The 17,270-nt window shown below is 50.6% G+C and overlaps 1 protein-coding gene across 3 annotated transcripts in view; it reads right to left on the bottom strand.

The window, feature by feature from the left end:
- Nucleotides 1-16,276, bottom strand: part of LOC127064680 (protein Wnt-6-like) — a 30,321-nt gene extending 14,045 nt beyond the window's left edge. Inside the window, exon 1 of one of the 3 annotated variants that reach the window (XM_050996118.1) lies at nucleotides 7,764-16,276. In XM_050996118.1, the coding sequence (XP_050852075.1) occupies nucleotides 7,764-7,978 (215 nt within the window). In that variant the 5' untranslated portion in view covers nucleotides 7,979-16,276. Of the gene's footprint in view, nucleotides 1-1,912; nucleotides 7,704-7,763 lie in introns of those variants that run through there. The other 2 variants (XM_050996119.1, XM_050996120.1) reach the window with 2 other exon arrangements.
- Between the last annotated feature and the right edge of the window lie 994 nt (nucleotides 16,277-17,270).

Here is a 17,270-nt window from a genome sequence, read left to right as displayed (position 1 = left end):
TCGAATCGAGTCGAAGACGAACAAGACGACGGCATTACGACGATTAAAAATTAGCGCGAGCGATTACAGGTACTTACCGGCGACAGGCAACGTAACGACTCGAATCTGGGCTTGTACGAAAAATAGGAGAGTATTTAAAGTGAAACTCGAAAAAGAGAGAAAGATTGCGAGGTGGAAAGGAGGATAAGAAAAAGAAGAAAAAAAGAGAAAAAAAGAGAGAGAAAAGAAAAAAAAAGAAGAAGAAGAAGAAGAAGAGAAATAATGCTCCTCTTTGGAAAAGAGAAGATAGAGAGAAGAGACGTTCTCGAAGTCGACCTTCGTTACGAAACGTTAATTAAGATCATTAGTTCTGCGTCGGTAGGATGCCGGGTCGCGTACACGACGGACTCTCGGGAATGCAACGACCTTAATGGCAATAATTCCGTTAAGGACGGTTGCTCGCTCGTGTTCGCGTTGCGGCACGGCTCGTCTCGAGGTCGCTCCCGAGATATCGAGAGCCCTACGAGTACGTACCGGAGGAGGAAGAAGGAGACGAAGACGAAGACGAAGACGAAGAGGAAGACGAAGAAGAAGACGAAGAAGAAGAAGAAGAAGAAGGAACGCCGAGCAGAGTCGAGCCGAGTCGAGCCGAGTCGCGTAAATGCGACGTGAGAGAAGGGGCCGAGTGACATCGTCATTTGGGAGGAGGATTCCTATAGCGAGCAACGACCATAACCATAAGCGCAAGAACGTCGAATAGCACTCGCGCGACCGGGAAAACAGCAAAATTTTCCACTCTCGAGATCTTTCTCGACTCATCGATATTTCCGGCGGTGATCTAGCGACTCGGCCGTTCGCGCTCGCGCTTTCTTAGAATCGTCTATGCGGACTATTTCGTGCCGAGCATCAATCTGCCTAGGAATAGGAATCCAGCGGTATCGTGCTCGACGGCGGCGAGACGATGCCAAGAACGAGACGAGAGGGGTCTCTCTCTCTCTCTCTCTCTCTGCTTCTTCCCCCTCTCTTCTCCTCCCCGTTTCCCCGTAATCAACCGAAAGCTCTTTGCGATCCGGGCGATTCGGGATTCGAGTAAACGCCAAAGAAACGGTTTGGCGCTTTAACCGAGTAGTGGCCAACATCCCTTTCACGGAGGGATAATAAAATGACGACGTTATCGCAAACACGTCGCGTTTGACGACCATCCTGGTTATGTCAGCGCTTCTCCACGCGCGTACTATTAATAAACGCGAGGAAAGCTTTAATGGGACTGAAAAGTGTCTGGACGAGCTGCCTACTCCGCACATACGGAACGTGCGCGACTCTCCCTATGAAATCGATTAGGCCGTTTACGATTCGCTTTTACGATCGTGAGACTCTTAAGATCCTACCGATAAACGTTTTCCAAGTTTCTCGCTTGAGTCGAAACATTTTGCCTCTTCCTTGAAATTCGACTTTCATTTCCCTCGATAAAGCTATCAAAATTTATCCATCGACTTGGACGAACACTCGTGTATCTTTAACCAGCGCCAGAAGGCAGCTCTTCCGAGAACGTCGGCGATGCTCGCTCGTTCGAAACTTCTTCGATATCTAAACGAACGACAATCGAGCGAGATATTACTCGATCGTCTCTCGCGTTATAATTTCCTCCTCGGTTTGAAACAGAAGAAGTCAAGGAACAGATAAAAAAAGAATATAGAGTGGTAGTAGGTGATGGTGGAGAAGGAGGAGGAGGAGAAGAAAGAAGAAGAAGAAGAAGAAGAAGAAGAAGAAAAAGAAGAAGAAGGAGAATAAGAGCGAGCTCTCGTCCTCGCGTCGTGGACGGTGGAGGCAAGAAAAGGAACTCGGGGATGGATACGTCGTCGTCGCGAACGAAAAGCGTGGAGAGGCCGGTTAGGGCGGCCGACTTATTTATTGCCTCATTAGACGCACTCACTTTGCTCGAAGGCAGCTCCACGCTGTCTGCTCGGATAGACAGTGACGAGAGCAGCGTAGCTGCTGCCGCTGCCGCTGCTGCTGCTGCTGCTGCTGCTACTACTCGCTCGCTAGCTCGGCGTGTGTGCTCTCGATGAACACGAGAGAGGAGAGGACAGCCGGGACGGCCCGAGGAAGAGAGTAGAGAGGAGAAAAAAAAGAAGGATCCGTTGCAAGGGCCGCGACTGTTCTTCGGTTCGGCCGAAAGGATGTGCACTTTTCTCTCTCTCTCTCTCTCTCTCTCTCTCTCTATCTATCTATCTGGCCCTTTCGCTCCCCCGTCCTTCCGCGGCTGGAAAGAGGGAAGAGTCGTTCGGTCCAGCGAAATTCTTCGAATATCTCCCGCCGCAACGAACGAGACTCTCGGGGATAAGAAGAAACGACGACGGAAGTCGGGAACCTTGCGATCAAGGACGCTGCATCGGAGTATTCACCTCCGCCTTTCTTTCCTTCGTCCTAAAGCTTTTTTCTCCCCGATTAAAGGGCAAACGTACGGCGAACGTTTACCACCCACCGACATAACGAGTAGCCGACGATGACGAAAGGTAAACGAGTAGGAAGAACTCGAGGCACCTCCGTTTTGGTGCTGCCACTTTACGACGATGGATCTTCCTCGTCTGCCCTCGGTTCTTTTTTTTTTTCTTTTTCGTCGTCGTCGTCGTCGTCGTCGTCGTCGTCGTCGTCGTCGTCGCCGCCACCGTCGGAAGCAACAAGAGAATGATTTAGATTAAGCGCACGTATTTAGCAACCAAGAACTGTTGTGACTTTGGACTTCCTCTCACTCCGGGACTCTGCTCGGCTTTCTCGTATTTTCTCTTTTCGTCGAGAGGAAAGAATCGAAAATGCCGAGCGGTGCAGCATTCGTTACGTATAAAACGCTCGGCCGTTCGTTCACGGAATGTCAGTGGAAGGTAGAAAGAAAGAAAGAAAGAAAGAGAAAGAAAGAAAGAAAGAAAGGAAGGAAGAAAGGAAGAAAGAAAGAGAGAAAGAGAGAGAGGCGTAAAAACGCGAGTGCGACAAGAGGAGGGTGAGGCGAGGCGGGAATGTCTCGAACAAATTGGTGGCAAGGGTCAGGCCACGGCAGGCCCGCCCGGCTCGCTCCTTGGTTTCTTTCGGAATCTCAAGGAATCCCTTTTTCTTCTTCTTCTTCTTCTTCTTCTTCTTCTTCCTCCTCTTCTCGTACTTCTTCTCGTACTTCTTCTCGTCCGACTCGACTCGCGAAAACTCGAAATCGCTTCTACGCTCTAAGGAGAACGGAACGTCGTTCTTACGAGAAACGACGATCCGGCGTAGCGAGCAGCAAAGCGCACGGCCATAAATCCTTCCGCTTATTTCGAGCGCACACGAGCGACGGTAGGTACTCGACGGCGGCCGATGAAAAAGAGGGACCAGAGAGGGATGGATGAAAATCTCTTCATCGAGCGTGTTTCCTCGTACCAGGCGGACAATTATTCCTGGCACGTAACGATAATGAAACCGATAATTGGAAGAAGCCCGATAAAATTAGGATAATCCACGATAGAGGTGGAGTTCTTAAAATTCCATACATAGCAGGTGTACGATACACGCGCCGTCGAAACAATTTCGAATTCTTCCCTCTCTCTCTCTCTCTCTCTCTTTCTCTCTTTATCTATCTATCTCATCCTTCATGCTCCAAACATTCCACAAAAATCGATCGTCCTATCGAGCCCGCGCAGAACAGCAGGACGTTCTACGATGATCGGAAACGATCGGAGCGGTACGCTTCCCCGATTTTGTTAGCAGTACTCGTCGGAAAAGAAGATCGAGCGTCCGAAAAGCAAAGTATCCGACGAGGGAAGATTTCTTCGCGGAGCGCGAGAGCAAAGAAGGGCCGAAAGTAGAAAATTGAAAAAAAGCATCGAGCACTAACTCACGCCTCGCATAAAGTCGCATTAGTACCGTACCATTGGCGCGGCAAAACCGTGACCGATCGGTCACCCCGAGGGGGTTAACTCCCGGTAAATCATTCGTAGCCATTGTGGTGGCTCGTGAGAGAACGAGAGGAAAAGAATGGTCGAAAAAAGAAAGAGCACGGAGAAAGTCAAGTGCTAGAGTGCACGAGAAAAGGAATAAAAGTTGAAAGAACGCGAAAGGTAAGGAGCTCGTAGGCGATACTCGCTATCGCGGAGAAAGGAGACGGACGAGAGGAGGCACGAGATGGAACGCTTCGACGCTCATTATCGCGGAAAGCGTGAAGGATTGGGATTTGAGGAGAATCTCGAAGTTCGTCTCTCTCTCTCTCTCTCGACCTAGAGCGAAGAAAACGATATATTTATGGAGTGGACGACGTGACCGTGAACGATCGAGGGTTCGCGAACTATATTTAATAGGACGTGCCAGAAGAGAAAAGTCTTTCTTACGAAAATCGATCGTCCAAGAAAGAGAAAGAGAAAGAGAAAGAGAAAGAAGAAGAGGAGGAGGAAGGCTCGCGTTCTTTCCTTACGATCGCGCGCGCACCGACTCGCGAGAGAAAGAGTACGATGCGCAGGTGAGAGGGTATAAAAAAAGAAAGAGAGAAAGAGAGAGAGAGAGAGAGAGAGAAGGGGGAGCATCGAGTTGTCCAACCAGCGAGAACGTAGTCGCGGACTGCCCACCGCGGCTCATTGGCCGACTTGTCGAGTGCGAGCTCGACCGAACGCTATCGCTTTATCGCTCGTCGGCAACCGAATCTCGGCTATTACGATTCTTCCTCGCTCCTTTTGTCTTTCGAAGGAAAGAGAAAGTAAGTATTCGTGGGACGACACCAGAGGCCGATCGAAAGATCGCGACGAGAGCTACGAGATTCGAGCTCGAAAGTTTGTTCTCGTCTAGATAGAAGAGAGTCTGGAACTCTGAAATGAATTCTTTATAAACAACGTTTGGGAAGAATCGAAGCTACTTTAAAGATCGCTCCCTGTAGACCGACTATGCTCCTTCTTTCTCTCTCTCTCTCTCTCTCTCTCTCGTTCTCTCTCGTCTAAGAGAGCTAAACGCCGTAAAATCGAGGCAAGAAAAACGCTGCGAGTGGACGAGAAGGAGAGCGAGAGGCGGAGGAGGAGGACTTGAAAGGAAGGCAAGGAAGAAACGTGGAACGAAGCTCGTGTATTCCCAGTCCTCCGTGTCCTCGCGTTTCTCCGGATACCACCGAGCAAGCGAGCGAGCAAAAGAGAAAGAGACAGAGAGAGAGAGGAAGGAGGGAGAGAGAGAGGAAGAGAGAAACGTACGGGCAAGGGCAGAAAGAAAGAGAAAGAGAGAAGGAATATCCGCGAAGTCGAGAGGAAGAAAGAGAAGAGAAACCTGCCGACTTACAAATTATACGCGCTCAACGAGATTTACGGGTGACGCTTTGAGCGAGACCATTGTCCATCCTCGCTCACTTCTTTGCCTCTTTACTCCTCCACTCTTGGCCGTCTTTGTCCACGCGAGGGGATCCTTCGTTCCCGAACGTCTTTCTACGCTTTCGTCCCTCTGTCCTTTCGAACGCGCTAGCGAGCGAGCGAGATAAAGAGAGAGAGAGAGAGAGAGAGAGAGAAAGGGGGTAGTATTCGTCGCGAAAAAAGCGGAGAATGCCGATCGACGAAAGAGAATCCGGTTCCGATCGGAGTAATCGGGCCCTCGCGTCCCGCGGTTCTCGTGAGAAGGACGTTACTTGCGACTCGATGACGGACGATCTACGATTTACGATCTCGACGTCTTGCCCCTTCTCTCCGGTTTTCGACGAGCGGCCGAGTGCAAAAATTGACAAAACTCTCGGGAAGGCAAATACGATCGAGGAAATCGTACGGGCGCTTTCGCTTCGACGTATCTTCCGACGGATCTTTCGAACGTACGCAGACGAGAAAATATGCCTCGGAGAGGCTTCGAGCGTCGTAACGCGAAAGAAAATTCCCCGGGCGACCGTTAAATACCTGTTATCAAAACAAACGGTCGACCTCCTAATATATTTATCAAACACGCACCGGCGACGGAGACGACGAGGACTGCGACGGCGAGCACTGCGACGAGTGAAACAGGTAAGCGAAGCGGGCTCGACTAACGAGGTGCGGCTGTACAACACATCGACGAAGCGCAGAAATCCCCTTTAAATCGTAAACCAATATTTGAGAGGCCTTTAAAGGCCCCCGAAGCACCTTTCGCCCTTTACGAGCGCGACGCGCGACGCGCGACGAACCTACTCAAGGTCGCGTACCTTCCAACGTACGCGAAAGATCTCGATCCTCGGTTCTCCCTACGAGAACCAGCCTCGACACAAGTTCTTTCCCATTGCGTCGGCGAAAAATATTAATCGAAAATTAGCACGAACGTTCGAACGACTTTTCGAAAGAGGGAGAGAGGCCCTGGCCCGTGAGACAGAAGATGACGATTCATCTCCGGATGCTGAAATCTCTCTCGGGTGGCAATTACGCGATAAGGTTCTATCGTCGTGTAAACATTTACATACCAAAGTGGAGTACACAGCGCCTACTCCGAGCTACCGAGTAATTTACCGTTTCCCAACGTACGACTCTCTTTCTCTCTCCCCCCTCTCTCTCTCTCTCTCTCTTTCTTTCCATCACGCGAGAACGGCGTAGAACGCGATACGCCTTTCTTTAATGTTTTTCCCATTTGCCCCATTTGCGAATGACATACCTTTACTAAATAAAGAAGAAGAATTCGCAGCGAAAAGGAACGAGTAATCTACCAAAGTATGTTGATAAATCACCTTAATGAATAATTCATTGGCGAAGGCGTAAATCTTTGACGTTCCGATGGAAGCGAACCGCGACCAACGACCACGAATAAATATCTACTTTCGATCGTCTCACGGTCGTAGATCTCGTTGATACGCGCAAGTGAATAATCGAGAAAGGATTTACTGCGCCGTTAATCGTTTTACACGAGCGTAATGCGTCGGTAATTGATAAGCCAGATGTCACGCTCGAAAACTCGAGCATTTAGAGGCGCGCGTCGCGCCGTTGCCAAAGGCGAACATTTTTCGCGTTATTACGTCGGAGATGGAATTTTATTAATCGAAACGCGAGTAGGCCTTTCCACGGGTTCGTTCGAAGATGCCGAGTCGGGATAGACGTCGTCGGGATAGACGGGCCGATAATTTTTCGACGGGAAAATTCGTCGAGGTAGAAGAACGATTCGTGGCGAAGAAAGGAGAGAAAGTAAATCGCGTAAGAGGGAGGAGGGAGAACGGAGGGAGCGAAGCAAGATCGAGGAAAGATAAGGTCTCGAGAGCGAGATTCCACTCAAAACTCGTCGCATCGCGCTAGCTCTTGTGCGTCTGTCGTTAAGTCGTCAAGGTTAGTGCCACTTAAAGGAAGGAAAAGAAGAGTTTCCCTACTTTTTTGTTTCCTTTTCAGTCTCCTTTTTCTTCGTTTCTTCTTTTCCCTTCGTTTTTGTTTTCTTTCTCTTCTTTACACGTAGCTCCGTGTAAACCGTAGACGCGCTACCAGATACCGAGAGGCCTCGTAACGCACGTTGTTTGTTTGAACCCTCCTTTTTATGGTCGTCACGTGTCGCGGCGCTAAGGACACTCTCGGTACTGTTACACCTTTGGCTCTTTATCTCTCGCCTTTCGAACGTCACGGATGTCAACGCGAACGCTTTCCCTCGGATAACGGTTTGACAATGAAGCGCGATAACCCGTTTATCAAAGACCGCTCTTAAGGGACTTTAACGTCGTCGTTACCGCTCTTCGATACTCGACGGGAACCAGACGCACGAGCCGAGGCTCCTCTCTCTCTCTCTCTCTCTCTCTCTCTCTCTCTCTCTGTCTTGGAGGATTTTTATCGCGACTCGGGAGAGCAAACGGGAGGACTTACCAAAACGATCCGGTAATCGGGGTGACGAGGAGGAGGCAGATCGCCAGGAGAACGGGGCGCATCTCCGTCCCCTCTGGCCCTCTATCAAACTCCTGGTTCCTTGGCGCGCACCAACTCCCTTCGAAGGAAAAGCGAGCACCTTTCACCGTCGAACGCGATCTCGAACACTCCTCGACGAACTTTCCAAATCTATTTGGCTTCTTTTTTTTCTTCATACGCCGACCAAAGCTCTCGAGTCGGAATCAGCAAATCGCTTCGATGCTCTTTTCTCCGACTTCGCGAGCGAAAAGAAGTAGAAAGGACGGAAAGACTACGTCGAGAGAGACGGAAAAGGACGAAAGCTTCATGACGAGAGATCCCCCTCTCTTTCCGTTTATCTCCGCGAACGAAACGATCCGTCTCCGTTCGGAAGACGCGGATCTTCCGGATCGCGAGAAGGATCGATTCGCGCGATTCGGAGAACGATCCGGAAGAAGTTGGACTTCCGGTCTCGTGGAAGTCACTTGCCCCTCTCTCCTCCCGTATCCCCACCCTGCTCGAGGACGGACTCGTTCCTCTTCCTTCGCACCCTCCCTCTGCGTCGGGCTGTCTCTCTCTCTCTCTCTCTCTCTCTCTCTTTCTCTTCCTCTCTGTCTCCGTCTCTCTCTCTCTCTCTCTCTCTCTCTCTCTCTCCCTTTCTCTCCCAAAGACACCGGCCACCGCGAAGAGCGCGAGAAGAGGCAGGCAGTCGTAGTAAAACGGATCGTAATAAAACGGTCTTTTCTTCCGGCGGGGACAAAAACGCGTCGCGTTCCTGCCAGAACTACGTCACCACGATCTTTGAGTGTTGCCTTACCCCCACCAACCGAGTTCTGGGGAGTAGAGAAGAGCTGCCCCCACCATCCGTCCAACTTCTTCCTCCTCCACCTCCTCTTCCTCCTCCTCCTCCTCCTCCTCCTCCTCCTCCTTCTTCTTTCCTTCTTCTTCTTTCTCCTCCGCTTCTTCTTCCTAGCCTTCTTCCCCAGAAGACACGCCGCCACCATCGCCACGGCCACCATCGTCTCAACGACGCAACATCAGCGCGGAAGAAGAGAGGCGAAACCGATATCGTACGTTCGGATTTTTATCGAGCGCGATCGACAGTAAGGGAGAATCAGCCGGTTTCCGAAATAAAATTATGGAGGATGGGAAGAAAACTCGACGAGAGGATGGAACGGGGCAGCAACGATGGCACGTGCATCGTACGTGTCCGCACGGAGGTGGAAAGACGCATTTACCGCTGGGAGGAGAGAGGGAAAAGAGAGAGAGAGAGGGAGAGAGAGAGAGAGAGAGAGGAGCGCGCGATCGCTCTCGGTGCGAGACTGTTGCGAGCTGCGAAGAGAGAGGCAGGTGAGCGCCGCGCGGCGGCGTCGAGCCGCAACCGAATCGTACCGTACCACGGCGCACCGCACGATCTCTTCCCCTCTCGTCGACTTCAGCCCAATGTCCTTTCCTCGAATAGAAAAGATTCCGCGATAGCCAAAATCTAGCGGACGGAGAAAGTAGGCCGGTTCCTCGCGAGAGATCTCTCCAATCCAATCGAAAATCCATCCTTTTGTCGGAGTGGTCGCGCGGTGTACGAAGAAAATAGAAAATGACGACGGTAATAAGCGGTCGCGGTAGGTATACACGAGTATACGTACGCGAAGAAAAAGAAGCGATAATAGCGGCGATGAAAGAGAAGAAGGAATAAGAGATACGTTTGACGGAGTTGTACCGGCTAGGGAGGATCCAGCGGGGGGCCGCATTACGGCTCATTTAGCAGCGGGTTCCTTTCTTCGGGCGCCCCGAGAGAGGAGATCTCGTCGTGGAAGCGGGATCGCGGCGAAGCTCTCTCTCTCTCTCTCTCTCTCTCTCTCTCTCTCTCTCGATTCCGCGAGACGTAGCAGAAACTTAGCGGTAAGAGGGATGACGAGGTACGACAGGGCTGCCGCGGACGAACCGTATCGCCGACTCGCGACCGACGCAAACACGGAATAGCCAGTAATTTATGGGTGAGACTAATTACCGGGGAATGCAGCTCCTCCGACTCTTCTCCGTTCCCTGGTCCGAGAGTTCGCCAGACCAGTTTTCAGAGACGAGGAGATGGAACTATTCCAAGCCCACTACCATTCTTTCCGAGGCTCCGAGGCCCTCCTTCTCTCTCCTCTCCTCTCTCGGCAACTCTTTAAAGTTTCTCTCCGTGACTTCTTCCTTAACGCGCGTTCGCTCTCCTCCGTTACTCTCGTCTAGTTCGTGCTAGGAATTTCGAATTGCGAGCTATCCAACGAGATCGGCCGACGGTCGTCGCGAGAAGGAAGAGAGATAATGGAAGGAGGAAGAAAGCGGGCGTGTTCCCACGCGGCGTCGCGTAGAATGGGGAATGGGAAGGGTGTTGGAACAATACCCGACGTCGTCGTTCGACGTCCCTCATTTCGACATTAGCCTGAGCAAGCAATTTCGAGCGAGCTCCTCGATGGATCTGCTACCTCGATTCTTCTTCGTTAAATGCCATTATACGTTTCACTCGAACACCCGGTCGCCGCATGAGTCGTGAATTCCTGAGAACCTGCTCGAACCTGCCGCCACCGCCGCCGTCGCCGCGGCCTTCTTCGCTCCTCCTACTACCGAACCGCTCCGGACAGACTCGACGACGCAACGCGCGGTGCTATCGACTTTGCTCGTCTCCGCGAAATAGCGCGATGATATGCCGCGCCTTGGCTCGCTCTCTCTCTCTCTCTCTCGTCTACCTACCTATCCATCCATCCATCCGTCTATCTCCCTCTCGAATCTCCTTGACCCTGCGCTGCTACGAATTTACGGAGGAACGCCGCAGAGAGGAACGGCGAGGGGGCTCCGAAGAGCGGACGAACGGTCGGACGGAAAGAAGGGGGACGGCGCTTTTTGCGAGGGATCTCGCGAGGCAAGGCCGTCGTCTCGCGAAGCGAAGCGCGCGGGCCTGCAACTCGTGACCGAGTAGCCGAAAATCCTGCCGGTTGGGACCGAGGCCGTGTCATCGGTCCCACGACGAAGAAAGAACGCTCCTCCAAGATGGAGCCCTTTTTCTACGGGGCCGCTCCTCTTGACGTTTCCTCGATTTATTACGCCTCCGCTCGTCATCCACCTTACGATATACTCGTGGAATTTTGCATTCGTCTATCGTCGATGTTGTAAACGGACGATGCATTCCATCGAAAGAGGCTATCTCGGAGGAGCCAGCCGGCCAGAGACATCGGAGAGACAGAAACTCGTTCGAGACGTCAAACTTTTTGTCCCGCCGAAAGATCTCGTCCGATCGTCTCGAAAATACCTAAATCGAGAGACGCGTCTCTCGGACGTTTCAACTTTGCTCGGGGAAGAAGCGAAAGAAAGATCGGCGTAGGTAACGGTGCTCTTAACCGTAGCGAATATCGAAATACGTGGTGCAATTTTCACGGACGGTCGAGAAAACGCCGAGCGCTATCGTCTATTTCTCCCCAATTATCCGAAGGCGGTCTCTCTCTCTCTCTCTCTCTCTCTCTCTCTCTCTCTCTCTAGCTCTCTCCGGAGGTTTCGAAATTACGGAGGCAACGTCGTTAATTCGACGGGAGATACCGATCGGTCTAAGCGACGACGCTACGGCGATACCACCGGCAGAAGCTCGCCTGCCGTTTCTACGGTTAATAAGCGCGGCAAATCCGAACCGATCCCGAACCTCTCTCGAACGTTCGCAATTCCGCTTTTGCGATCAAAGTGGGTAAACGGATGCCCGAGTAAACGCGCCGTTGCAATTACACGCCAGTTACACGAGCTGGCCTTAAGACGATTCACACGGCGCATTCTCTTTCCTTCTTCCACCGTTCGTTCGTTCGTTCGTTCGCTCGTTCGTTGCGCGTCCGCTGCGTTCGTCTTTCTCCAGCGAGTTTCCACAATGGTAATTACGAGACAGTACGCTCGTAAATTTCACGTAGGCTAAACGCAGGCACACCGCGCGTACACCGCGCGCGCTGCGTGGCTACTTTCTATTTCCCATAAGATCCAACCATATAGGAGACGTCGATATGTTTCGCCATACCAACGGATCGAGAATCGAAGAAAAGGGTAAGGAGGCTAACCGGCCGAGCCGATCGAGCCGATCGAGTTAGACCCCTCGCGTTCTCCACTTGTCGTCCTCGGCGCGTCGTCGCCGTTCCTCCTCTCTTTCTCGATTATTACCGCCACGATTCCCGATCTTACAGGATCTTGCATAAGTGCGAGCCATGCGTGTCTCTCGAGCGCTCGGCTCGCGTGAAACGAAACGGCACGCTACGACAGCGAGATCCTCAACGAGAAGAATGCTTCCCGAGAATAAATAACGGCCTTTCGCGTTACGCCGTCTCAACTTTTTGCATCGTCGAGATACGCTCCTTTTTGCGTCGACCTGTACCGCGCGTACGCTTTACGTTTCTCCTCTACGTATTATTGCGTCTCTCGGTCGTTCCGGTACCCCGTCGCCCCTTCGTCCTTTTTTTCGAGGCGGAAGAAGGAACGGTACACGATCGCGACTTTACGTCGACGCTACGGCCGGACTGCGTTGTCGTCGTCGTCGTCGTCGTCGTCGTCGTCGTCGAGAAACGGCCGGATTCCGTCGTGGTTCGTAAAGTTCACACAGCTTTTAGCGAGATGGATCGTCTTAGGAGCGGCGAACGATGTTAACGAAAGGGGAAAGGTGACCGTGCGCTCGGAATACGTCGTGAAAAGGACGAAAGGACAAGCCGAGTATGGTGCATTATGCGAGTTAGCATTGCACCGTGCCGACTTTACGACGACTTCCACGTTCTCCGCCGATATGGAGAACGTACACGCGTGATATTACAATGGGAATGGAGAAAACGAAACGAGAGGGTCGTGCTTGTAAATAGCGCTATTATCCTACGGCACGGTTCGTGAGCGAGAAAAATCAAGAAAATACGAGTACTCGATATCCTCTGGAAATGTATCGAATAATTCGAAACGTTAACAACTGTCGAGAGCGAAGCTATTAATTCCTCCTTTTTCTTCGCCAACCTCTCGTAATTTTCTGCGAGAGAAAGCACTAAAGATATAGTCGCGATAGTAAAGTCGAGTAGCTATCCGGACGTTCGATTATCGCTCGTTCCTCTTTTTTAAATCGATCGATCGATTCGGTCAAAGTTACGTAGAGAAGCGTGCTCGAGAGGAACGGAGGTGGAGGCAGAGGTAGCACCGAGCCGAAGAAGAGGCAGAGAGGTAGATTCGAAAGGAGTACGGTGGCGCGGTACCACGGTATAATAACAGACCGCCACGGGCCGGGCTAGCTGATGACTTCATTGAACTCGGCTGCTGCCCCAGGCTTCGTGGGCCCGGGTCCCGAAGCCCGGGACCTCCCTGAAACCGCCTCAAATTATAACGCCGCCCTGGACCCAGACCCGCTTCTGATGGGCTCGAGAAAAGAAGACGAAACCTCTGCCTTTTCATTTTTAACGATTTTAGCGATTTTGGCGAACGCCTTTCTTCCTCTTCTTCTTCTTCTTCCTCTTCTTCTTTCTTTTCCTCTTCTTCTTCCGCTTCTTCCTCCGCTTCTTCTTCTTCTTCGTGTCTTTTCACGTTCGATGACTCGGAGCTTATAGATTGACGATAAGACTAAGTGCGTAGACAAGATCGTATAACGAGTAGAACGATTGGAATCGAAAAAATGTCACAACCAACGGCCGGGACTTTCGATAAAAATAATAAAAAAAAAGGTCCTGAGAAAGGTATCTCGGTCGAAGCCAAGAGTCCACGTAACGTAGAAAACGAGCTAAGGTAGTCGGTCATATCGTTGAAAATTCCTAAAGCTATTGCCGGTACGGCATTAGTGGCGATAACAAAACCGATAAGGATACGCGTTTGGGGACGAGGAGAAGGAAAGGGCGGGCCGATCGCGGTGTACTATGCGGAAGTAACGATTAGGACCGTAAAGCGATTGGAACTCCGAAGGAAAGGTGAGTAAACACAGGCAGGTTCTTTCTTCGCGACAGGTTGAAAGCCGATGGTTTCTCGACGAACGGAAAGATAAGCTTGCCAAGATACCTTATGCGCGCCTCTAATTTCTATATTATTAAAATGCCTATATACATAGGATATATGCGTATGGGCGTGTACTATCCCAATCTCGGCGATGATGGCAGCGAGTCTGGCCGACCGACCGACCGACCGACCGACCGACCGACAAATCGACCGACGAACCGACCGGTCGACCGGTCGACCGGTCGACCAACCAAATATCTTTTACAATCGGTTCCCAGCAAGCAATTAGATCCAAAGTTGTTAATCCGTTTATCGGCCGTGTCTCGGCGTAACGCGATGCGCATCGACCTTTTCTTCCGGAACCTATAAAGTCTGTCGAGGCCGTCTTGCGAGGGCCGAACGCGATCAAAGAGAAAGCGTAGACCGCGCTAATTAAGATAAAATAACGTTTTAAACCAGTTTTATACTAACTTTTAAAAGAACTTACGTTCGACTCCCTCTTTGCGTTGATACGTCAAATTAAGAAACGTTAATAAAAGAGTTTAATATATCTACGCAAAACTTTAAGCGATAAGTATTTATCGAGAATACGGACGGACTTATTTCGAGGAGTCGTTCTCGTTTAGAAGGGAAATATTCGCATGAAAAGAAAGAGAAGAAAAAAATGAAAAGAGAAAGAAAAAGTATGTTGCGCCGACTAAAAGGGACTAGATAGATCCTTTCGATCCGAGCGGAACTCTGAACACTCGGAATCTCACGTAATACCTTTCGCAAACAAAAATAAAATTATTTTATTACTCGGCATAATCCATCCGTAATCTCGGTGGCGACGAGAGAACGACGAAAAGGAGAAGAAAAAAAGGGTCTTCGAAAAGGCGGAGAGAGAAAAAGCGACGTTCGGGTTTCGAAAGGAAAAGGGCAAACAATTAAATGCCAACGCAAACGTCGTAACGACCGCGCTTATTCGCGTTAGGTAAAACGAGCCGCGTGGACCGCGAGAAGGGTCGCGAGAGGGCCCACCGGAGTGGCCCCCATTACTCTCCTAAACGATTCTTTCTTTTCCTTTTCAAACATGCCCGGTAGAAAAATTTGAGAGAATCTAAATTAGCTTGGTTCGTTCTACGATATTTTTGATACTCTGTCTAAAAAAGTACAAAGCCGAAGGGAAGAGAGAACAAAAAACAGGACAGCGTATTTCGAAGGTATCGTATATTATGGGGACTAATAACCTTATTTTACGGTGTAAAGAAGTCGTCGATAGGAGGAAGAGGGATCTCTTACTCGAAGGAGAAGAGGAGGAGGAGGTTTGCTCTCTTCGTCTCGCCTCGAAGGGTCTCCGGGTACGACGGTGCGGTGCGGTGCGGTGCGATGCGGTGTAGCGCGGTGCGGTGCGATGCGGTGCAGTGCGGCACGGCACGGCACGGCATTCGTGTGGATATTAGGGCGATTGTCGTGCCTGATTCGATACGGTCTTGAAATAAGGCCCCCGCGGCCTGGCACCGTCAGACGGGGCCGCCTCGTACAAAGCCGAGTAACAGGATCCACCCTCCGACTCTTCCACGCGAGAGCAACCTCGGCATCGCCTCTCGTGCCCTCTCCTTTCTTATTGCTCGTTCTTTCTCCTCTCCTCTCAAAAACATATCGGTAATCTAGCGTAAATAATAATGCGAAAACTCGTTTTCTCCGCGAGACTCGATAGAAATTTCAAGTAACTTCAACTCGGTAGATACTCGGATACATGGGAGAAAATCTAAGAGAGGATTTAAGATCAAACGATTCGATCGAGAGAGAAGTTTTCGAAGGATGGCTGCGATTCTTTCCGCGATTCGAGAACCTTGCTCGGAGGTCCGTTCCTATTCCGTCCTTCTCTTTTCCTTCTTTCTCTTCTCTCTACGTGTATATCGACGTTCCTCGTCTTACTTCTCCCTCTCTCTCTCTCTCTCTGTCTCTCTCTCCTTCTCTCGCCGTCTGAGGTCTGTATCATCCTCCGGGCCGGTGTACCGGTCGGCATCGTGTGAAGTCCGGCCAAGCCATTATATCCCCCTTGGCCGCCTTCGAGGTGTATATACCGCATCCACAGGCATCTTCAGGCACCGAGAAGAGGTTAGAGGAAGCTCCTATCCCTCTACCTCGTCTCTCCTCTTCTTCTCCTTCTTCTTCTTCTTCTTCTTCTTCTTTTTCTTCCTTTTCTTTTGCCCCTCGAGGACTCGCTGGAATACGCGAGAAGAGAAAGAAACGAAGGGAGAGAAAGAGAAAGAGAAAGAGAAAGAGAAAGAGAAAGAGAAAGAGAAAAAGAGAGAGAGAGAGAGAAAAGTGCGTGCTGCATCGCGTAGTCGAGGTGTCGGAGCCCGCATTAAGGGGGCGGTACGCCTCGAAGGGGCCCCGAATTATGACGTCACGGACCGCACACGTCGCGATCAGGTGAGCCGAATACAAAATGGATTGTTAATTACGAAGCCGCTCGGCGTTCGCCACGCAGCTCGCCACGCCGCTCACCACTACTGTCATCCATCCTCTTTCGAATCTATACTCCTCTTTTTCAGCAAATTTTTCATCCCACTTCGAACGACTCGAGAACATATTGTAAAAAAGCTTTCACAAAGTAGCTACATAAGCAGGTATATATATATATATACACGCACACACGAACGTAGGCAGATCTACATACATTCGAATCTGAGCTAATTTAAGAGTCCTCGATCGACATAGTTCGCCAAAAGATAGGACCAAGAGGAAGGTGTGTGTAAACGAAATCGACGACGAATTCCACGAGTTCCACGAGCCACTAAAAACACTCATCACCGGCAATTCAATTTATTGCCACGATCGTAAAGACATCGGGTTTTACGCGATGCCGAAGATATAAGCTCCAGGCACTGGGAGCCGAGTGGAAGGGGATCAAAGAACAAGAGCGAGACGAGAGATGGAAAGAGAAGAAAAAGAATAAAGATACTTTGGTTAGGAGGAAGCAAAAGTAGGGAGAAAGGAGTCATCAAATTCATTAGATCCACTCTCACGGGTGAACATTAACGAACTCGAACGTTTGCTCGGTAGGCCGTGCCATTCCGTCGAACGGCAGAATCATTCGCTCGATTATGAGATAATGCTACCCTAAAAAGAAGAAAAACGGAGGCTGCTCGCGCGTCCAGGGCAAGATGAGAGAGAGAGAGAGAGAGAGAGAGAGAAGGATAGTCGTTCGATAGAATCATCCTCGAGATATTTCGAGGAGACCGAGAGCGTGCGAGCGGGAGAGAGAAAGAGAGAGGGAGAGAGAGGGAGAGAGAGGGAGAGAGGGAGAGAATGGATTTAGAGGGCGGACATCTCGTAGAATGGAAAAAAAGAGAGGGTGAGCGAGAGAGATAGGAATTGAAAGAGAGGCCGAGAAAAAATGGCAGGATGCTAGCATACGGGGATTAGTTTCATTCACGAAATCCTTTATCTGGACGAAATCTTAGGAAAATTGGTTCCCACAGGATAGGAAACAATGAGAAACATCTTTTACGACTCCTTACCCCATAGGTGGCC

The sequence above is a fragment of the Vespula vulgaris genome, chromosome 6 (genome assembly GCF_905475345.1).
Source record: "Vespula vulgaris chromosome 6, iyVesVulg1.1, whole genome shotgun sequence".
NCBI classification, from domain to species: domain Eukaryota; kingdom Metazoa; phylum Arthropoda; class Insecta; order Hymenoptera; family Vespidae; genus Vespula; species Vespula vulgaris.
This window is presented reverse-complemented; position numbering and strand designations above follow the sequence as displayed.